Source organism: Monodelphis domestica, chromosome 2, assembly GCF_027887165.1.
Source record: "Monodelphis domestica isolate mMonDom1 chromosome 2, mMonDom1.pri, whole genome shotgun sequence".
Classification (NCBI taxonomy): Eukaryota; Metazoa; Chordata; class Mammalia; order Didelphimorphia; family Didelphidae; genus Monodelphis; species Monodelphis domestica.
This window is the reverse complement of record NC_077228.1, coordinates 264,790-286,639: the sequence shown is the minus strand read 5'-3', so window position 1 is coordinate 286,639 and position 21,850 is coordinate 264,790. Positions and strand designations below refer to the sequence as shown.

General features: G+C 49.9%; 1 protein-coding gene across 7 annotated transcripts in view; it reads right to left on the bottom strand.

Moving 5' to 3' along the window:
* Window positions 1-2,324: 2,324 nt before the first annotated feature.
* Window positions 2,325-21,850, bottom strand: part of FUBP1 (far upstream element binding protein 1) — a 23,226-nt gene continuing 3,700 nt past the window's right edge. For 2 of the 7 annotated variants that reach the window (XM_056814883.1, XM_056814882.1), the window contains 20 exons: window positions 19,338-19,428; window positions 17,575-17,613; window positions 16,822-16,861; window positions 16,069-16,118; window positions 15,902-15,973; window positions 15,749-15,806; window positions 15,031-15,193; window positions 14,852-14,950; window positions 14,644-14,745; window positions 13,574-13,676; window positions 12,762-12,862; window positions 12,339-12,480; window positions 11,690-11,850; window positions 9,354-9,505; window positions 9,187-9,266; window positions 7,428-7,556; window positions 6,631-6,705; window positions 3,263-3,322; window positions 3,034-3,179; window positions 2,325-2,682 (listed from right to left, as the gene is read on the bottom strand). In XM_056814883.1, coding sequence (XP_056670861.1) covers window positions 2,674-2,682; window positions 3,034-3,179; window positions 3,263-3,322; window positions 6,631-6,705; window positions 7,428-7,556; window positions 9,187-9,266; window positions 9,354-9,505; window positions 11,690-11,850; window positions 12,339-12,480; window positions 12,762-12,862; window positions 13,574-13,676; window positions 14,644-14,745; window positions 14,852-14,950; window positions 15,031-15,193; window positions 15,749-15,806; window positions 15,902-15,973; window positions 16,069-16,118; window positions 16,822-16,861; window positions 17,575-17,613; window positions 19,338-19,428 — 1,872 coding nt within the window. In that variant the 3' untranslated portion in view covers window positions 2,325-2,673. Of the gene's footprint in view, window positions 3,180-3,262; window positions 3,323-6,630; window positions 6,706-7,427; window positions 7,557-9,186; window positions 9,267-9,353; window positions 9,506-11,689; window positions 11,851-12,338; window positions 12,481-12,761; window positions 12,863-13,573; window positions 13,677-14,643; window positions 14,746-14,851; window positions 14,951-15,030; window positions 15,194-15,748; window positions 15,807-15,901; window positions 15,974-16,068; window positions 16,119-16,821; window positions 16,862-17,574; window positions 17,614-18,471; window positions 18,535-19,337; window positions 19,429-21,850 lie in introns of all 7 variants that reach the window. The other 5 variants (XM_056814885.1, XM_056814884.1, XM_056814880.1 and 2 more) reach the window with 4 other exon arrangements.

Sequence of the window (21,850 nt, the reverse complement as noted above, 5' to 3'; positions counted from 1 at the left end):
ACTGTTAAAAAACAAACAGGAACTGCCAGTATCATCAATAAAAGACCATTTTCTTAGTGTATACTTATGGCAACTAAATGATCTAAAAGCATACGGACATCGTGACCCATTATCACCGTTTACTGAATTAGGATTAGTAGTATTAAGCTTCGAGAGTAAGAAATAAAGGATCAATATTTAGCTTTGGAAGGCAGGGAAAATGTCCTGTCAATCGTTACAAACACACGTGAAGGCTGTTGAAGTTTCTGACCAAATATTTCCTGCATCTTGAAAAATTTAATTGTCCTCTCTTATTTGTAACAAACGGCTATATTCAAGGAAAAAGTTAATCAAATGATTTGGCTAGAATTCAATTATTGCAGCAATCCACTCATTTTAAAATGAAAATAAAAAACAAAAAACAACACCAAAAAAACAAAACAAAAGAAAACATTCATCGAGAAATGTCAACGGTTGTTGGAACAACTTACAGACTTTTCCACTGAAATGGAACCATGAATAACAGAATACATCGTGGGGAAGCAGTAGCAGATTGCTTTGGAATACACAACCACAAAAATCTCACAGGGACAACATTAAATGTACTGAAATATCGATTGATAGATTTCCTTAGGTTGTGCTTACCTGGTGCTTTTTGGAGCAGAACCTAAGGTGGAAGGTCTGGGAAGGCACTGTGAAGCATAAATAATTGCACTGTTTGCAATTAAGAACGATTTTAAACCTTCAATGAATCAAAATCAACAGCCTCCATTTTGTGACTTAGGACAGTGAATCAGTCAATCCAAGTGGACCTCCGCCTGTCTCTCGCTCTGTCTGTCTGTCTCCCTCTCGCTAGCAGACAGGGTCATGCCCACGCTCTGCGGCCACGAGCTCCCTAACCGGGGACGAGGCTCTCAACTACGACTGTCCATCTGTCTTCCCGGTCTGCGTCTGGCAGGTGGGAGGGTGGTCACCGCTTATCGGACAGCCCCGAGGCTCGCTCCCTATATCCTGCCCTTTAGATCATCCTGGAAAGCCCCAACGGGGGCTCCCTCCCCAGGGAAGGGCTCCACTCCGACTTCTAGAGAACGGCATGAAAAGGAGCATCCACAGTGCTTATCATTGGCAGACAAACGGACAAGAGCAGCCCCCAAGTCTTGGCGTTCACACACAAGATTCATAAGCATCGTTTCCCAGACCGAGACCCAGGCTCGCTTTGCCCCCGGGAGCCCGGAGGCCAGTCCTCCCGCCGAGCAGTGCAGAGATACTTACCCAGCAAGCTCACATTAGCAAGATCGTAAGCGATCTCGAGAGAGCTCGGGTGGCTCTACGGGCCTAGGTCACTCATGTCCTTTCAGGGAAGAGGCAGTTAGGATCCCCCCAGCTCTCAGCACTGTATTCCAACAGACTAGTCACATTTGCATTACGTGGAACATTTGACATCCATTGGCCATTGCGATGTACTTACAGTGCATGCTCCTTGAAGGAACACAATCAAGGATGACAGACAGACAGCCCAGGCCTCCTCACCCCTACAGAGCTAGTCCTATACTGGATGGATCAAACCTGCGCTTCAACAGACAATGGCAAGACAGACTGTATTTGTATGTTGTCTATTAGATTAATATATGCAAAGAGCCAACAAATATGCAAAGAGCAAAACAATGGATTTCAACCAAATATCAGAATTGCAGCACAAATGTTAAAGAGCAAGAAAAGGATTCAAGGACATCAAAAATTAGTCGTTCAATGACTGGACTTGTGCACTTGCCAACACAGCTGCCCGCCCGCCCGCCCGCCCGGCCCCGGGCTCTACGCTTAGGCTTCAATGGCAGATGCAGGTGGGCTACTTCCTACAAGGCATCCTGGGAACTTTACAAAGCAAACGGCTGTCCTCCTGAGCTACTTCGTGTTTGCTCTGAAAAATGCGTCAAGTCATGGATGCTGCTAACCAAGGAACGATCACATGAAGAACAGAAAGGTTAACTGGTGTTTACAGCAGCGGCCCAGGCCTGAAACAGCAGTCGGGTGTTAAAGGAAATGCTGTGAGATCATCCTACACACATGCAATGCTCAGATTCCAACAGAAGGAGAGAAGCCCACCGTCTGCAGATTACGTGTGCTCAACAGCCATCTAGGACAGGTGGAAAAAGAACCTCCAACTAGCACTACAGCGCAAAGGGGGAAGGAAAAAGAACGTGGCGCCCGTGCTTCGGCCTCCGAGCTCTAGGAACCAGAGTCCATCCTGGGGGAGCTTCTCTTGGTCTCTACGTATCTTAATCCATCACTGCTAGCCAATTCGGATCCTTGCAATCCCCACACAGCCAACTTACCGACCGACACAGGAGGTTTCATATGATTTATTGTAAAGCACAAAACAGGCATTTTAAAAGTGAAAGTATACATTGAAAAGTACATTTATATCACAAAGCATCGACCACATAATAGTTGCAAATACATTTGCTGGAATGTGTACATCTACACTAATATACTAAAAACAAACCAATGTTCATTTCTACACAGAAATATTCCCTCCTATCAGTAGTGATAGATAGTTTGTACATTTTCCAAAAACACTATTTCTCTTTAAACCAAAACAAATTAAGATCTTCATCAAGGCGTCTGCATCCATACATTTAACAAAGGGTTTTTTCCCCCACACAATGAAGCAAATACTGTATTGTCCACTTCTTATTATTGGCCCTGTGCAGAAGAGATACATAAGAGATACACAAAAAGTTAAAGAGAATCCTTTCAATCAAGGTAACTCAGGAGTGAATCCTTTAAGAAAGAAAAATCGGTTAATACAAATGGTGGTGGTGGCTTCTTGCATGATTTCAAAACCCTGGGAGGAGAGAATCGGTTTTTTAAATAATCAGAGGCATTGTGGAGAGATTCAGCACTCAGATGCCAGAGAGAATGTCTCAAGACACACCACATGACTACATTTAAAGGTCTAGTTTGCCAGGAAAAAATAAAAAGGCATATCCACTCAAAGTGACCCAAGCGGCAGACATGCAGAGAAGGAGAAACAGACCAAAGAGCCAACTCTACCTGTGGGGCTGGTGGGTGCTGTGGCATCCCTTGGGGGCTGGTCTGGGCATAGTATGCGGCCTGCTGTCGGTAGTATTCTGCCCAGGCCGCGCTGTAATCGGGCTGGCCACCCGGGGGGGCCCCAGTGGGAGCGGGAACGGCTTGACCTAAGACCAAGCAAAAGGAGAACGTCGTTACTGTAACCCAAGCCAAGAGTGCCAAAGAATCTCGTTTCTAAGAAGAACAATACCTTGCTTCTTGTAATATTCCTCCCAAGCCTTTGAATAATCTTGTGTCTGCCCTTGTTGACCTAAAAAAAACCCCCTACAATTTAATACAGAACGATAGCCACTGTCAGCACAGGTTATCAAGACTTTCAAAAGCACGCAGGGAGAGGACTCGGCCCTGCTTTGAAAGGGCTATTCGGGGCCAGAGGCTCAGCTTGGTGGTGGAGACGGGCCTCGACAACACCGGACTCTCCCTCTCCGCAAAAACCGGCGTCTTTTTGGCACCACTATTTAAAAAAAGAAACCGCCAAACCACACCAAGATGGACAACGGTCTTCTCCTCCTTCGCAACGGAGAAAAACGTCTCGCTCTTTCTTCCTTTGGTCAAGCGAGGAGGGTAGGCAGGGAAAGTCCAAGACTCTCCCGACGGTGTGCCCCCAGTGCCCTTCACTATGCCACGCCGTCTTCACCCACATCAAAAAGCCAATGCTGAGGTTCACCAAGGTCTTGTCGTCAACTCCTGGGCTACTTCAGCAGTGAGTTCTAAGCACTGTCGCTGGAGCAGGAACTCCACTCTCAACTCCAATGGACGCAGCCAGGAATGAGGAGAGCTTGAGAACATTTGGGACTTCCACTCGTGCAGGCCCTTCCTTTTGGGCTCCCAGGGAGGAGCCGCACTCCATCTGAATTCTTAATTAAAGAGTAAAAGTGGCTCCACTGTCTTACAGGAGAGGCACAGATGGGTGAGAGCACATTAAGGGGCCATCAAATGCCCATTTCCTGAGGAAATGCCCGACTCTTGGGTCCTGGCCCTGGCCATAGGCCTTTAAACTCCTCTGCAAGTGGGACCTCAAAGCCTGAACATCAAGGGAGCAAACGGTGGAGAAAACCGTAGCCTGCCCGCCGTCTGAAGCTCCTTTTTGGCTCACCATGTATTTCTCCTGAAATCTCCCCCCTCCCCAGGTGGCCTTCCTGTCCGAAATGCTAACCTGGAAGACTCAGTGTTCAAGAATTCAACAGGAAGCTGAAAACCTAAGCTAGGAAATGGGTTCCTTTTCCATTCTATCAGACACTTCGTGGCCCAATTCCGATTACGGGCAGCTTCTTAAACAAAATCCAAGAGAAAATGGACCCAACAGACCATCTGAAAGTGAGCCCTGCATTCAGCAGGGACTCATGATTCTGTGCCAGGAACTTGGAATCACTGCTCCCGCCGGTCTCCGAGAGGCCTAGCGCTCAGCAAAATCTTCACAGGCAATTTATGCAGTGGTAGCTAATTACAGCACAAACCAGGAAGAAAAACCAGACGGAAAACTCCAAAGAATTTCAAGTCATTTGAAAGTCAACCTGTCCCTGTCACCTTGTTTCACCCACAAAAGTGGCCTAAGTAATCGAGCCCCTCCAATGACCCGACCCAAGGGTACGGAAAAGCTCTTGTGCCTCCACGCTGGACAGTTGGAGCCAATCCTTCCCAGATCACTTCAGGCCTTAAACGCCCCAATTCTCCACTGGCTTCAATTCGAAAGAAGGGCAGTCGTGCTTGGCCTGTCCCGAAGCAGACCCTGGGCCGTGGAAGCAGGCAGAGCGGCCTTGACTCGGCCAGCGGGCAGCCCCACCAACGGCTGAGTGAGGCAGGACAGGGAACATCCATTGCCTTTGCTCTGGTGGCCGACATCGAGGGCCGCGTTCCAGGAGCCCGAGCCACGTCCCTAATGGGAGTGGGACCACTGGTCCCGATCTCAATGGGTTCGTTTTCATCTAGTGAACAATCCCCAATTGACTAACTCTTGGGTAAGAACATGAACCCCTTGGGAGCATCCCCAGGTGTTCCTCGCCTGTCCCACACCACTTCTGATGGGTTGTCTTACAGCTCTCTTTCTCTGATGGCACAGCAGTGGTGGCCATTGCTGTTCCCCAATCAACGGGCAGCTTAGACAAAGGAGTTGCTTCCAGTAGGCTGGCACACCTACCCAGGGCCTCTTCTGGTTAATGCATCCTCCTTGCAAGGTAAGACTGTGCTGTGGAATTCTGAGGTGCTGTTCTGAGTCACTTTATCAACCGAATTCAGAACTGCTTTCCAAAAAGGTATATCTGCCCCATCAACCCAGGTCTATTTATGTTCCCCATCTTTTTGCCCCCAAGACCTGGGTTTCAACCCAGCCCCAGACACCACTAATTGGCAGGTTCCACTTGGATGATAACAGCACCTACCTTGCAGGTTGTTGAGAGGATCCACTGTGACAATGATTGAACACATCCAACACAGTGCCTGGCACACAGCAGGTGCTTAATCAATGCTTATTCCCACCCCTTCCCTTTCTTGGCCAATTGGCTAAGCACAAGATGAAGTCTCGGTGGTGAAGAGTTAAGACGGGCAGAAGACCCAAGTTGTGAATCATGCCTCAGCTACTTCTAGCCAAAATACTTTAGGGCGCTCATACTCGTGTCCCAGACGTAAGAAAACTAGAGCACCTCAAGGGGTGGTGGCTGGCTGCATGCTCGAGGTGGCCCACAAGCTTGGGAGCATCATATAAAGGCCCGTCAAAACAGAAATAAAGACTCTGTGGGCCAGAAGGCCCCCCTCCCTAGGCTGGTGGTCCTCATGCAAGGACGGCTTTTCTCATCCCAAGTTCCCCTCGAGCAATATGAGATGGACTACTCGTATGAAAAGCCTTTCCGAAGGGGGCGAAGGGAAGCTCTTCTAAGCCGGACGTCCTGCCATCTCCCTAAAACAATCCGGGAGCTTCTGATGAGATTTATCTCCCACAGAAAGGGACGGATTCTTTGGAAGTGAAAGCTCACTCCATAGAGCTTGGGGATCCCAACATGAAGCTGGGAGTAACCTCAATATAAACTTATCACTCAGTGGCAAAACACCAGGTTCCAGCCAGTGACTCAACGAATCTCTGAAGTGAACTTTAAACCAATCACTTCTAGGAACTCCTTGTATTCTGGCATGCATAAGCATCACCAAGTGACCAGTGTATGACCCAGGAAGGGGTCACTTTTGACTCGGCCACCAAAAAGGCGTTCTCTCGGGCAAACAAGCTCTTTTGTTAGCTCCAAGGGCCACAGGACAATTTCCACTAGTAACGTTCAGCTTTGGACCTCAGAAACCCAACGAGTCAAACACAGATTTTCAAATACAATTTGGCCAATGACGTTCTCGTTCCTGATTCTGCGAGGGTCGTCTAGAGGACTCTCGCCTCTCCTTTAGGGGCTCCCTGTGCTCTCCCCCAGATAGTCCCAAATGAATTCTGCATGGCAGAGGAGCTGGCTAGATCTAGGGGCCTAGGGACACTCCCCAGTTGTTTGCTCAGCTGCAAATGAAAGGTCAGGGTTAGAATCATCTAGTCTATGAAGATGGTCAACAAAGAAAAGTGCCACATACCCATTTTCTTGTAGTACTCTTCCCAAGCCTTGGTATAATCAACCTGCCCAGTGGGAGCTGGATTTTGTTGATCTCCTTGTTTGAAAATAAAGCATATCTCAAAATCAGTTTCAAAAGCTTAATTTCAAACATATTTTAACTCAACTTCTAAGCAGTGAGAACTAGGACTTCTCTTAAATACTGTCAATGAAATGATTCACTGAATGCCATGCAACTAGTACTAACTATAAGCTGCCCAATGAACATGTCTCGTCCACTAGACTCATCAATAAAAATGGGAGTTGGCAGCCAGTGGCCCATGGTAAGAGGCAGGAGTGGCGAGGTCCTAGGCCATCACAGGTTTCCCCTCAGGACTGCTACAGCACAGAGAAAGAGGACATCAGGACAGAAACTCCTGTTTGTCTGAAAACCAAACAACCAGATAACTGAAATAACGGGCATGTGTTCCTAGACTCTAAGAATTAGAGAGAAGATGACAAATCAGCGGACACCAAGGATTTCATTTAAAACAAGAACAACTTTTTAGACAAGCCAAAGCTTAAGGTTCCGACTCCTTTGCTAGGTGGATAGTAGCACCCAGCGGTACTTCATGGAATCAAAGATGGCAACAACTTTTAAACTGCTTCAGGGTTATGAAGGCTTAGAGGAATGGTCTGTGTTGCTGAATGAGCTATTTAAGCGACTCGAGTCCAAGAAAGCCGCAGCCTTTAAAGCGAGCGCCCCACGGCCCGATCACAATGAAAACGAAACGAGCTGGTTTGTACGGAGACATTTTCTTGGGATAAAGGGATCCTTACCTTGTCCATTAGTCTGAGTTGTAGTTGGTGCGCCTGTTGGAGCTGCTGGGGGTGGCTGGGCTTGCTGCTGGTAATAATGAGCATAATAAGCAGCCCAAGCGGCGGAATTTGGGTCTGTGCCTGTTTTGGCTAGAACCAAAAGAAAAGTGTGAGATTTCTCTGGGAAGACAAGCATCCACCAGACTTTATCACAACACGTAACGGAAATGCAGACCTGCCCCACCAAGCCCCTTCCTTCCCTGAGGGGGCGAGTCGCCTCTCATGACGGCCCAATGAAGTCGGGGCAGAGGCACAGTAAGAGTGTTCCATGTTTGGGCCTGGCCACCCCCTGGAAGGAACACAAAAAGCCACGAGGGAAGAGCAAATATGGTGGACGACCGCCCTGGGAAGCAGAACACTGAAGATAATCAAGATTTAAGAGACAGCGGCGGGGTCCAGCCCTTGGCCTCAAAAGCCCACGGTGGAGAGGTGGCTATTGGGGGCGAGGGGAGAAGAACGGCTCGTGTGTCGATGCGTCGGGCACTCTTCTAGCTTGGCTCAGTCACACGGGAAACCCGAGTTCAGCTTTAAGGAAGGAAGGCAGGCTAACCGAAATGGCAAAGGGGACCCAAACGCAGGGCATTCTATGGAACTGGCCACGCGTAGGTGTGGAGAGAAGGTCGAGAGCGGAGAGCAACTGAACCTTTTGGTATGCGAAACAAGACCTGGCTCACGAGCAGAAACTCTCCTGCCCCAGGAAACGCCGAATTTCCTAGATGGTACTTTCGTCCTCTAGAACGAACTCATTTGGGACACTGAACAAACTGTAATCCTCATTGTTCTGAACACACCAGATTTGTAGGCAACTGGACAGACTTCCCAAGGAAAGCCTTCTGAAGACTAAAATACACGAGGAAACGGCTGCCCGCTACTTGGGGAGGAAATGCATCTAAAATGCCTATCAAAACCCCAAAGCATTTCTGTGGAGGGCAACCAACAAAGTTCTCTTATGAGCTTAGAAGAGGCCAAGAGCCTCACAAAACTCAATGGACCCAAAGGACCGGCGCCCGTCTCCAGCCCTGCCCCATAGCCCTCCACTGCCTGCCTTCAGCTCAGTCTGCTCGATGCCCAAGACGATGGAGCCATGGAGACCACCCCGCCCACGTAAGCCCCAGCGTGCTCCTCAGCTAACGTCCCCAGCAGTTGGGTTTTCTGCTGTGGCAAAACGAATCAAGCCTCATGCTCGACTTGCTCTCCTGCACGGCCCCACAACCCACCCAAGCCACAGCCAGGCACTTTCCAGCCCAGCCGCCCCGCTTCCTGATCACCTGCCTTGGCAGCTGGGCTACACCTGCATCCCCAGTGAGGAGATGGCACTGTACAGAAGGAATCGGAAGGGCAGAGCAACAGAAACACGAACCCTCTTAGCCTAAGGCCTCCCCCTCCTCAAGTAGCCCAGTCGAGGGCATGGGGTCAAACAGGGCGAGCTCAGGGCGGGCAAGGGCTGAGACCAGGAACGTGGCGAGCTACTGAGGAGAGCCAGAGGGCTCCGGGAGAAGACTCCTCTTGAGGCTGCACCGAGGACCAGAATCCCAAGATGTTCTCTTTCATGCTAGGAGTGGCAGGAAAGGCCCTTGGCCAATGGGGGAGCCTAGCTGCGACTGCCATCTTAGTAGTGTCTAGTCGAGAAATAGCCTGTGCCCCCCCCCCCCCCCCCCCCGTCCCTCAAGAGTCTACATAGGAACAACGCTAAGGTAGCAAACGCTGTTGTATCTTTCACCTGGGTCAGGCGGGTTCTGCTGCTGCCAGTGAGGATAGGCATTCCCCCAGCCTTGGGGAGCGTATGGAGCTGGAGGGCCACTAGGGAAGAAAAGAAAGGGGCATTGAAGGCATTTCAGTCAATCCGCCCCCTAGAGAGCTGGGGGGAAACAGAGGCCCAGTACTTACTGAGGAGCAGGGCCCGGGGGACCTGGATTGTAAGGTGCAGGATTGTAGGGCCCCATTGGATTTCCCGGCCCTGGAGGCCCTGGAGGCCCGTGGGGGCCCGGAACACCATGAGGCCCGTGGGGAACAGGTGGGCCTAAGGGATTCACTGGACCCTGCAACAAAAGAGAGAGAGTGTGAGGCAGAACAGATCAGCGGAAGACCCAAACGGCTGAGAAGTGACGGAGCAATCAGACAAGCCTTAGGTGCTCACTGCGCACCAGGTGCTGTGCCCAGGCTGGGGACGCTAAGGAGGGAAAACCCAGCCTGTGAGCAATTCTGCAGGGACCAGATAGGGGAGGGGGGAGTGTGTGCGTGCATAACCAGCAGACTTAGACACGGGGTGAGGCTGAGGTAGTGCTGAAGGAAAGCAAGGGGCCAAGGGGGCTCCCAGACGAGAACAAGTCCGGGGAGCAGAGTGCGAGCTGAAAATGGCTTTGGCGTTGGTCAAACAAGACGGAGCACATTTCAGAAGGCAGAAACCACTCTGAACTCGAGGGTCAAATAAAGCGGGCCAAGGAATGGCGGCAGGCTGCTTCGGAGATGGGAAGGCCCAAGATGGGCCAGAACTCTGCCTGCCCAACAGAACTTTGCCTTTAATTCTCGAGGCGAGAGGAGCCCGGGAGGCGCCCACTTTAGTGTCGGCACAGGCAGGCGGCCTGTCCCGGAGCAGCTACCGGGACAGTCCAGACTGAAGAGATGCTAGTTGGAATCCCAGGGATAAGAGACGTAGAGTGTGGCCTCAGGGCCTGGGGGGACAGATAGTGGGGGACGAGGAATGTGCTCGTCTGAAATGCCTACAGAAACCCAGTTGGAGAGGAGGAGAGCAGAGGGTAGGCCAGACACATCTAGGAACCATCAAGCTGGTTGGTGGGTTCAGGAGAACTCAATGGAGATTGGGCCAGGTAGTCAGAGCGGGTTGAGAAAAGGCCTCTTGTCACTGCTAAGGCTTCCCTCCTTCAGAACCCAGGAAGGGATTTGCCATCATGAACACACCAGACACTTTCGCCCCTTGGCTTTATTGAGGCCTACTTCAGAGGTTCCTTTTCTAACTCAACCAGCTCTTCCTCAATCTTCCCATCACTGTAACTACTGCCACTGCTCTTCAGGGGATCCCCTTCACTTCCATGCTGACTCCCTCCATTGCCAGGCACACTACATTCCTTTTACGGGGGGGGGGGGGGGGTTGGGAGATGGAAATATTCACGCTTTCCTCACCATAAGGCGAAGGAAAAAAAGAATGAAAACTCTTCTTTCAAGGTTAAACCCTATTTTTGTGTCAAGGATGTGTCTGGTCCTACTTGGAGACCCTGGACAGCAACAACACTCCCTTGACTGCCAGAGAGGCCCTGACTTGTCCGAGGGCCCAGTAAAGAAACGATTTCTGTCTCCAGGGTAAAACGGAGACTCCTAAGCTGTCACATCACCCACCACCTCTGTTGACTGGCTTGGTCCCAGTCAGCCTGGCCTAGAAATGACCCTCCATAACATCGCTTAGAAAAACAAACCAAACCCAAGGTTTGCCCCAAACTCGCCTATCCTTGGAGTCTTGGGTTCAAGCCTAGCCTCTCCTCCAGTCCAGCTCAGTTTTACCATTTAGCACCTTGCCACCCCCCCCCCCGAAAGTCATAATTGCGGGGGGTTCCTTCTAGAGAGAGAATAACTTCTTTAAGGAGCTTAAGGGAGGCCTCTTGCATCCTCTCTAAATTACACCTAAAATATTTGCTTCCCAGCATGCACTGGATAAACGACTGATGAATCCTCTGCTCGCTCTGTCAGCTGGAGGCAATCACCCCATAACTCTCCTCCAAATTCCTCAGGTACTGACCACAACACAGGCACTAAGCCAAGGGAGAGGGTGAGTCCAAAGGCAGGTGGTGAACCTGGAGGATCATGTTCTGGGCGCCCAAAGGACTAGTCACCAGGGGCCCAGGTTTTGTTCTGTTTTTAAGACAGCTCTTGGGTAAGCCAGCGAAATCCCAGTGTATGGACAGGGATGACCCTGAACTCGAGGAGGTGATGCCAGAAGAGCCCAAGTCCTGGCCATGGAGATCTAGAAACCAGTGAGTGAGAACGGTTGGGAAGGAGGAGGCAGCGATGGAGTCTGGCTGACATCCCACCTCACCAACGGATTGAAATCCGCCTCAGGGATGGAATAGAAGCATTAATCTGGGCCAGCTTCCTGCTAATTCCCAATTCCGACACATTGTGTGGATCATGGCTTAACCCCCCCCCCCCCCGTGTTGTACACAGGATCTCCCCTGCAAACCCCCTCCCCCCAGAGCCCCAGGACTACTCACACCAATCTTCTCCTCTATGAGCTGCCTGGCATAATCGATTTGCTGTGGAGTTCCACGTATTGTAAATAGCTTCATGTTGGGGTCTGCATTAGGTGGAGGATTTCGCTGAAGTTCTATTCTAGCACCAGACTGTTGGCTTATGCTTTTGATAGTCTCCCCACCTGAAACACAAGTTTGGTTTTTCTTCCTCAAAGGCCTGAAGAGAGCTTGCTGCAAAAGCCATGGACGCGTTCCCTGACTGCTGCTACTAGGCCTCTCCCGGGTGTCCAAGGAATACGCGCCTCCTTAACGCAACAGGCGGCTGCGCCTGACTTAAGCATTGTGTGGAAATGTCGGTTCATGTCTAGAACAAGCAGCATCTTTTTTAGACAGAAAAGCTCTTGCTCACATACCTGAAGCCCTTCTGCAAACTCGCATCTCCACGCATGCTATCTAGCCTGTCTCCGGTTTCAGCTAAATCACCTCAGCATGAAATATCCGTCTCTTCAAGAGTGTCTGTGTGCCCAGCCCGGCTGCCTAGCCCACCCATCTTGCACCGTCTTCAGGACAAGTGGCTGAGCCCGTGGACAGGCACCGGTGTTACTCCAAGAGCACCCCCCCCCAGACTTAGGCTACAAGTCTGCAGCCAGGAGAGGGTCAAGCATCTTGCCTTTTCCTATGATTAATCCAGTTTTCCCAGTTGGAACGATGAAGTTAAATTCCTGCAGTCCACCAGGTGGCCCCATACTCCAGTTGCCTTGGCCCCTGCCTCTTCCTCGACCGCCAGGTCCTGGGCCACCAGGGTTACCAGCCTAAGGAAAAAACGGGAAATCAGCACCCAAAGCCCAAGATTGCCGCTCCCCTCAAGTGCCAAAGCAAGAGAAATGCAGCTAGTCTGTGGCTTTGCTTGTTCTAGCAACCAATCGGCCTCCAAGAAGCTTCACCCCACACCCGAGTGCCATTCTGCCTTAATTCTGAACGGGTGCTCGTGGAATCACGGAGGCAAAGCCTGCCCTTCTGGGGCCTAAGGAAGGGGTAGCAGAGACCAGGGATGTACGGCCTCTCACTGATGGTTACTGGGAATCAGTCAAACCTGAACACTTCGCAGGAGGTCCGTTATAATTTCTGCGGCATGCTGACATCTGTCTGGAGGGCCTGTAATCTGTGCTATTCGATCTGGTGTTGTCCCGTCATCTACAGAGAACACAGAAAAATAACAACACACCGCTGGTGTTGTGAATGGAGCCAACCCTTCTGGAGGGCAATTTGGAACTCCGCCCAAAGGGCGATAAAGACCGCCTGCCCTTTGCTCCAGCCATAGCGCTGCTGGGTCTGTACCCCAAAGAGATCATAAGGTGAACTGGGACGACCTCCAGGAAGTGATGCAGAGCGAAAGGAGCAGAACCAGGAAAATACTTATGCACAGAGACGGATACACTGTGGTACAATCAAATGTGACTGACTTCTCTACTAGCAGCAACGCACTGACCCAGGACAATCCTGAGGCACAATTATGAGAAAGGAGCTAACCACACCCAGAGGAAGAACTGTGGAAATGGAAATGCATTAAACAAATATGTGATCCATCATGTAACGTCATGGGGATATGATTGGAGTTTTGGTGTTAAAGGCTCGCACTACTGCAGATACGAATGACACAGAAATAGTATCTGAGCAAGGATACATGCAAAACCCAGTGGAATTGCACGTTGAATTCAGGAATGGGGAAAGGGGATTTGTGAATCACGCAACCATGGAAAAGGATTCTAAAGGATTAAAAAAAAAGATGCAAAATGATTCATAAATTCAGTTAAGACTTGAAAAAAAACAAGAACACAGAAACGGCTTACTTTAGACACCAAAAGGAGGGCAAGCTTTGCAAGAGACTCCAGTGTAGAAGCTCACCTGGCTTGAATTGAATCCGAACCCCAGCATCATTCTGTATCTTTTTAATCATTTCTCCATTTCTTCCTATTACAATACCCACAGCAAATCTCGGTATTGGGACCTTGTGGAGGCGAGAGAATGGAGAAGAAATAAAGAAAAGGTAGGCTTTTCAACAGGAAGGTAAGCAGTCCGGAGGCTTCCCAGAGAGGCCACAAAATGGCAAGTGGAGGAGTCTGACTGAAGGGGACAATTAAACAACTTTGAATGTGTTCTAGTTATATTTTTTGGGGAAATTAAAATCCATAAAGAAAAAGTGCCAGACTAGGCTATTACAACACGGCAGAGAACCAAATTTTTGAAAGGTCTTTGCAGCAGCAGCCAGGTTGCTCAGTGGATAGAGTTAGGACTGGAAACAGGAAGTCCTGAGTTCCAACCTGACCTCAGATACTTCTTAGTGTCAGTCCACAGAACCCAGGCATATTCCTTAATTCCCATCGCCCAGCTCTTAAATGATCCTCAGTATCAATTCTAAGACAGAAGGTAAGGATCACATCAGAAAACATGGGTGTGAAAGCCAGACCTGCAGGAGCCTGGTGGGGTATTCTGCAGTCTATCAATGCCTGTTTCTTCATCAGAAAGGGGGAGAGAGAGAGGGGAAGTGAGAGGGGGAGGGGAGAGAGCAAGGGAGAGAGGGGGGGGAGAGAGGGGGGGGGGAGAGAGAGAGAGAGAGGGAGAGAGAGACAGAGAGAGGGGAGGAGCGAGAGAGAGAGAGACAGAGAGAGAGGGAGAGACAGAGACAGAGAGAGAGAGAGAGAGAGAGAGAGAGAGAGAGAGAGAGAGAGAGAGAGAGAGAGAGAGAGAGGGAGAGGGAGAGAGAGAGGGAGAGACAGAGAGAGACAGAGAGAGAGGGAGAGACAGAGACAGAGAGAGAGAGAGAGAGAGAGAGAGAGAGAGAGAGAGAGAGAGGGAGAGAGAGGGAGAGAGAGAGAGAGGGAGAGAGAGAGACAGAGAGACAGAGAGAGAGGGAGAGACAGAGAGAGAGAGAGAGAGAGGGAGAGAGAGGGAGGTGCACACTTGGGAACACTCACATCGATGCCTTCGTTGCCTCCTATTCTTGACCCGTACTCATTGCGCACCTCCCTGAAGCCACCTTGATCTCGGATTAACTCCAAGACCATCTCCTTGGCTTGCTAATAAGATATAATAATAATAATGTGATCAGAGCCCGTGAGAAATGTCTACCAAGGTTCTCACCACACAAATGCCCCCCCCCCCCCCCCACTAGCGCTGGCTTACTTGGACTTTGTAAGGGTCGCCCGTGATCCGGAGTGGCTTGTCGGCGCCAGTGTTCTGTGGCCCGTCCTGAATCATCACCATTTTCACACCAGCTCGCTCCTGTTTCAAACAGAGTCATACATGTCATGAAGAATGGCGTGGACGACTCAAACTTCCCAGGTGCATCAAACCCTCTGTACCTGGAGCTGCTTAATAGTCTCTCCACCTTTGCCGATAACGAGTCCAGCCTTGCTGGCTGGGATCATTATTTCCTGGACTGCATTTCCTGGTCCATCCCCATGATGAAAGCCAGGTGCTGGTCTTCCCTTTTCAACAATCTGGTCAAGTAACCGCTTGGCTGACCTGGAAAAGGGTAAATAGCAGGAACATCCTCAAGCTTTCGCCCACTACTGGACAATGAGTTGAGGTTCCTCATCGCCATCAAAATGGACTCCCCTTCACTCAGATTATATTTGGAGGACTACGTCAGCCAGCCCATATAGGGCCCAGTGGGCAGTAAGGAGGTCCAGACTCGAGCTAAGTCACTTAATCTTTTCTCAACGGTAAAATGCAGAGAATAAGAGTACCGACACCCCAGGGTTGTGGTGAGAATCAAGTATTTTATAGCACTTAGCATAGGGCTTGCCTGGCACAAAGCAGCTGCTTGATAAATGCTTATTTCCTTTAAAATGTCTATTCTAGAGCAAGCTTTTTTGCACTTTACGGTTGTTGAACACATATATGTTGACTAAGAAGGTCACTGGCCCTGCCATGAAACCAAGATATTTTTAGAGTCTTTCTTTGGGCAGAGGTGAGATCAGGACAAAAATGGCTGGAAGGAAGGATCCTTTGGAGGCCCCAAGTTCTAGGGTTCTGTCCACAGGAATGGACTCATTAGTTCGGCTCTCATATACTTACTGAACAGATTCAGGAGTCCCGGTTAACATACATGACCTTTCAGGCAGGCCACCACTATCTACAACAAAGAAAAGAAATGGAATTAGCAAGTAACTAGAATGGCTGGAGCTAGTCACTGGCAGGCAAAAATAAGGGAAGAAAAGGTTCGATTACCAGGAGCGATTTGTATTTTGCATCCAGATTCCTGTTGTATGCGTGAGATCTGTTCACCTCCTCGGCCAATTACTAATAAAAACAGAAAGTCAGGAGTTGAAGATTCTAGGAAAATAAGACCAGATCCAAGTTTTATCTCATTACTTGGGCTTTTCGACATTACTTACTGAATCCAACCATTCCATCTGGAACTTTGTATTCTTCTGTCATTACCGACCTAATCGGAAGGAAGGAAAGAAGCTGTTACTATCACCTCCAACTAAGTAAATAATAAGTAATTGTCTGCTCACAGAAAAACGTCTAAAAGCACATTACATCTTTATTACTAACTAGAGAACAGAGTAGTCCACGTTAGTAACAATAGCTAATATTTAGTACCCACTATGTGCCAGGCACTGTGCTAAGTGCCTTACAAATATTATCTCATTTAGTCTGCACAATAACCCCAGGAGGGAGGTGGCTACTCATTATTGCCTTTTTCGAGGAGTTTTTCTCCATTTTGGAGAAAACCGAGTCAGAGGGGAAGTGATCTATCTAGGATCACAGTTAGATCTGAGGATGGATTTGAACCCAGGAGGTTCGGACTCTAAGCCCAGCACTCTGGATACTGCACTGCTTTCAATGACTTCTATGTAGGTATTTACCAACAGAACTGACCTCCCTTCCTTTAAGCACAAAAACCCTCCATTGAAATGTGAGTCTTAATAAAGTTAAAAACAAACACCCCCCCCATTAGATGCTAAACCATTTCAGTATTTATTCTTCTATTAATCTCCTGTTTCTGAGCAACTGTACCCCCAAAGCCCACTCGCACACATCCATCCCACTTTAAAGGCATTTCATTATCACCTATTACCATGTACGTGCAAACAGTTAAAGTGGGAACATGCAAGGGAAAGGCAAGGAGCCTGATAGTCTACCTTTGCTGCTGATGCATTGGTGGTAATTGGCCTCCAAAAGCTGAAAAGAATATTTGCAGTTATTAGAACCTTCATTGTCCACAATTTGTGATTTCCTCGACATTTCACATAAAAAGGCAAGACGAGCCTCGCCAGCTCCCATTGAGAAGGCCAAGGGCCAAGCCACGGAGTGGCTCTCTACTACTGGGGAGAGAAGGTGGTGCTCTCAAGGGCTTTCTTCTCTATTCTCCCAGAATTAGGGATGGAGTGGAAGAAAAATGCCGTTTTCAACTAAGAATATTTCAGGTCTAAGAGTGAGCAAACCTTTCTTGCTCCTTCATCAGTAAATGCCTGGTTTCATCCCCTCTCTAGCTGAGCTTTGATACTGAAGCGACTGAAAATTCAAGGGTCTGCCATGCTGTGGACGGTCACCCCAAGATGGGGTTAACCCTGACAGGGAAGTGACGGGGATCCAGCAAGGCCCCAAAGCCACAGAACTGTCAGAGGCCCTCTTAACCCAGGAGGATTCTCCATGCCTAGTAATGGAACAAAAGCCTAAATATGGGCTGGCACCTGGGCCATCGTTTGGCAATGAGGAAACCATTGGAGAGGCTGCTTAGAAGAAACATAGAGCAGGCAGAGAAAAACCCCCAATCTCAGCCGCACGCAATCCACCGACTACTAACCTACTGACTTGCTCATCCAAGTCATCCCCTTGATAGCCAGTAACAAAGTGCTGCCCAAGTTTGGTGCAGCTGAAAGCAGAATACTCACCATCGTTCTGAGGAGCCACTTTCTTAGCGTCGGGCTGATCTGGAAAACGAAGAGGTTTTAAACATTTTGGTCTAGAAGGCCAAGTTACTTTTCAACTAGTGGCTGTCCCATGAATGTCAACTGTAGCATTTAAAAAAACACACCTCGAGGTACATATTGGATGGCTATTTCGGGGGTGTAGTTTAGCTTGACATCTGAACCAAAATTTAAAAATAAAGAATCCAAAAGAAAAAAAAACAAAAACCAAAAAAACGAACAAAAAACACAAAAAGCCACCAACCCCAAACTGTTTGTATTCTAGAAAAATTAAGTTCTTTATTCTTTCCTCCTGTTTGTAAATGGCACAAACATAAAAAACCAAACCAAACAAATCCTTTTTTACTGATAGACATTCAATCACTGACCTTAAAGTCTGCTAAGTACTTTACAGTATTTAGCACTCCATTACTAGGCAAAGAATTAGGTGCTAAGGGCTAATGATGCTTCCATAGTAGGAACTAAAGATAAAAAAAACACTTCTCAAAATGTGGAAAAAGACGGACAAAGCAAGAGTCCGGTCTAGCTGACAGTGACAAAGCTGGGCAAGAAAAAAAGTCATATTGCAACACAGCCTCAGTCGGGACTGGCCAACATCCCCAGCACATCAATCCCCTCTCTTCATCCAGGCCTTTATGCAAACGAATGCAATGAATATTTTTAAATAGACATTCGGTAACAGGAAATACACTTCAGATGCTTCTTCCCACCCCAGATTCAAGTTCATCGGATGAAACACCGTAATGATGTACAGCAAAAACTGAGACACATAATCCAAGAAATATGTGTGTCCGTTTCGAGGAGCCATCAGTTTATTTCACGTTTACACACTAAACACAGGTAATAAATAAAAATTCCTGCCTTTAAAAGGAGAGGGCATTCCCTCCCAGTGTGCTGTACTGCTCGGACTTGTCCAAGAGCCATCTACACATAAGATAAAAAGAATACATTACATATATCATCTGAAGCATCATTAGCTCATTTCTGTATATTCAAAGCCTCACTCTTAATAGGAAAAACATTGTGGTTAACGGAAACAAGCACTCCTGGTCAAAGGCTAGGGGTACATTCTGTAGGCTGTCACCATCCTCTTCAACCAAAAACAAAAAACAAAGAAAAGTTAAAAATGCGAAAAGAAAGCACCAAAGGTCATAGAGCAGCGGCAGCAGCAGCGGCGGCAGCGGCAGCGGCAGCAGCAACCCTGGCCAACAGCATGACTGGCCTTTCGAGAGCTTGTGAGCTTCCCACCAGGGAGAGGAGATGGAAAGAAAGGTGGCCACTGACACACGTCAAGCCCTGCCCACAGCCACACTGAACTCGAAATGAAATCCAAAAACAAAGCCCACAAACACGGAACGACACAAACCCCCCGAAGGGCACACCCCGCACACACGCACGCACACACGGAGGTCCTGGCGAGGGCACGACCCCAGCAGGACCAGTGAGGGCATGCTTCCTAGACTGGCCAGCCGGAAGACAGGGGCCTCCTTTCTATGGCAATCAGGGCAGCTGACCGGTGGCATTCATGGGTGGCGGGTGGCCAGAGCCTACTCCGCTCCTCCCTGCCCTCAGCTTCACCTACCTTGACTAAAGCTCAACAGGGAAAAAAGGTGCCCAGCCTTGGCCCGCGCCCCTCCCAGCCCCACATAATGGGCCCCGGTCCCAGTGCCTGGGCCTAAGCCCACTTGGGAAAAGAGAGAAAGACTTAGAATGATATAAGTGCATACCTCCATCCTCCAAAGGCCTTTTTTGTCCCCCATAACCATAGTCATTTGAATTCAGTGATGTGCCTGCATCACCTCCAATTTTGGCTGCAATCTTGAGGGGGGAAGCAAAAAAGGTGCCGTTATTTACTCAGACAATTCTTTCAATGCCATTTCCACAGTCCATTCCCCGACCAGACGCAGCTAGACAGCCCAATGGATGGAAGGACGGGCCTGGAGTCAGGAAGATCCAAGTTCAGATCTCGCCTCGGGACACAAGCCCCTTGAACTCTGCCTGCCTCAGTTTCCTCAGCTATAAAATGGGGACAACAGCAGTATCCGAGGTGCCGTGTGCATCAAGTGAAAAGCCAGGAAAGTGCTTTTCGCAGTGCCCAATAGCAAGGGCGCCTCCCATCCACAGACCCACCTCTCGGGCACGAGAACGGCACAGTACCACGGGGCTGGGGTGATGGGGGAGGAAGGAAGGGCCACCGCAGCACGGCTCTACAGACAGAAACAGTCTTGGCTCTAACAGAAAGACGTGAGGGCCAGCCTGAGGCTGAGGAGGAGGAGGCGGGAAAAGAATGATGTGAACGAGCTTCTTGTACCCCCCGCTTGGGAGGGGGCCACTTTACTTTGAACGCTCCAATGCAAGGGCAAGGTGGAGGGAGAATTCACGGGGCTCTGGGGAGGCCGAGAACCACGCTGAACCAACTCTTTCTGAATGGCGCGTCCGTGCAGGATTGGCCAGTGATGGGACCGTCTGGTCCCCGAGGTAGCAGCGAAGGGGTGAAGGTGCGAAGGAGAGCGGGCCGAGGAAGGAAAAGAAGAACGCTCTGGGATCAAAGAGCCCCTCGTGCCCTCCTCCTCCACAAGGAACCAATTAGGAGCTGAATAGGCACAATGGGCTGAAAGTCAGGAGATCCAGAGGCCAGAACCAGGACTGTCCCAACTGAAAGGACTACATTTGGGGAAAATGGGCACCACTTCTGCCTACTGCGGAGGGTCACAAAGAAGCGCTTTATAAAGAGGTGGGAGCAGCCGAACTACAAAATGTCCCCCCGGAGGGCCTGTCTCCCCCCAGTTATCCCCAAGATCCTATCTCTACCCTCCAGATCTTCAAGGCACCTTAAGTCCTTCCTGGTTTCGCCTATGGCCCTTCAGGGAGGAATCTGCAGGCCGAGTACTTCTTGACCCGAGCTGGGCTTTTTAAAATGCGGGCCCTTCTACTTCCAGCCCTGACTGCCCGTCTAGTTGCGCTCTTCCCCTAGTCTGGTCCCCAGGGAGATCGTCTCCCCTCGGTAGCGTGCACCTTCTGCCCACTAGCCAGACCCGCCTGTCCAGCTCAGAGCACATCAGGCCTCGAGCGTGGTGCAGCTTGGCCAGCCCGCAGGCTCACTTCCCGCTCGTCGGACCCTGGCTCGAGGGTGCCACACCGTGACAGACCCATTCGACAATTAAGGGCCCAGAGAGGTTAAGCTCCCGGTCTCAGGCCGCAGAGCTAGGATGCAATCAAGGTCTCCCTCGTACCAAACCCCTTCTGGCGGCAGAACTGCGGTGCTGCCCCGGGTCTTGCTGGCCTTCCCAGAGCCTCGCTATCTGGCTGGAATGCTCCCTCCCTCCGTTAGCGACTCTACCCATCGGGCCCAGCAGCCGGGCCTAGCCTCTCCACTTGTGCCCCCCTCGTTATTTCATGAATCTTTGCTCACGACTCATTTATGGCCTTCCTGCCTCCCCGTGCAAAGGGCAATTTCTCCCCAGATTTGAGAAAGTCCAGCCAACACAGGCCGTGGCCCCCCCCATCTAGCTGCCGATTTTGAAGGCTTCCGAAGCCATGGAGGATGATTAGGAACCCTTTCGTGGCTTTTCCAAGCCTCATCGTGGCCTCCAAGGAGGCCTGCCTGCGCTCCGCCAAACACTTAAGACAAAGAAAGCCCAACGAGACACCGACGGGCTGCACTATTGTCACCCCACCCTTCAGAGCAGCCCTCCCCGCCTTAGCGCCAGCTTGAAACAAAGTAGTGAGCCGAGGCTTATCAGCTGGAGAGCTGAACTCCGAGAATGTAACGCTTCCTCAAGGAACAAGCCTAGAAGGGGGGCTAATGATGCCGAGTGAAGCTAAGCAGGGCAGGCAAAGGGCCCACGAGGACAAAATGGAAGCGACCCTCCCTCCCCTGCTTGGGGACAGGTGAAGGCACCAGCTTTTAAGGCGGGTTACAGTTGTTACGAGTATGCTGGAGGGGAGGCGCCTCACTTGTTCCCTTTGTCCCAGGCAGCCAGTGTGTGCACTCTGGCTGCTTCTCTGAAGCAGTTCCATGCCATTTCTTACGACAGTGACTGACCCAGGGGCTCTGGGTCCAAAGCCAGGGCTCTTTCCACCTAAAATGCGTTCTCTCCTCTGGCTTCCTTTAGGTCCCAACTATTTTCTCTTAAGCCTGCTTTGGGTCTGTTTGCATGTTGCCCCCTCACCCCCATGGAAAACTGGATCTGTCATTTGGGGCCTCTTTTCTCTCTAGAGCTTAGCACATTGTTGCTGT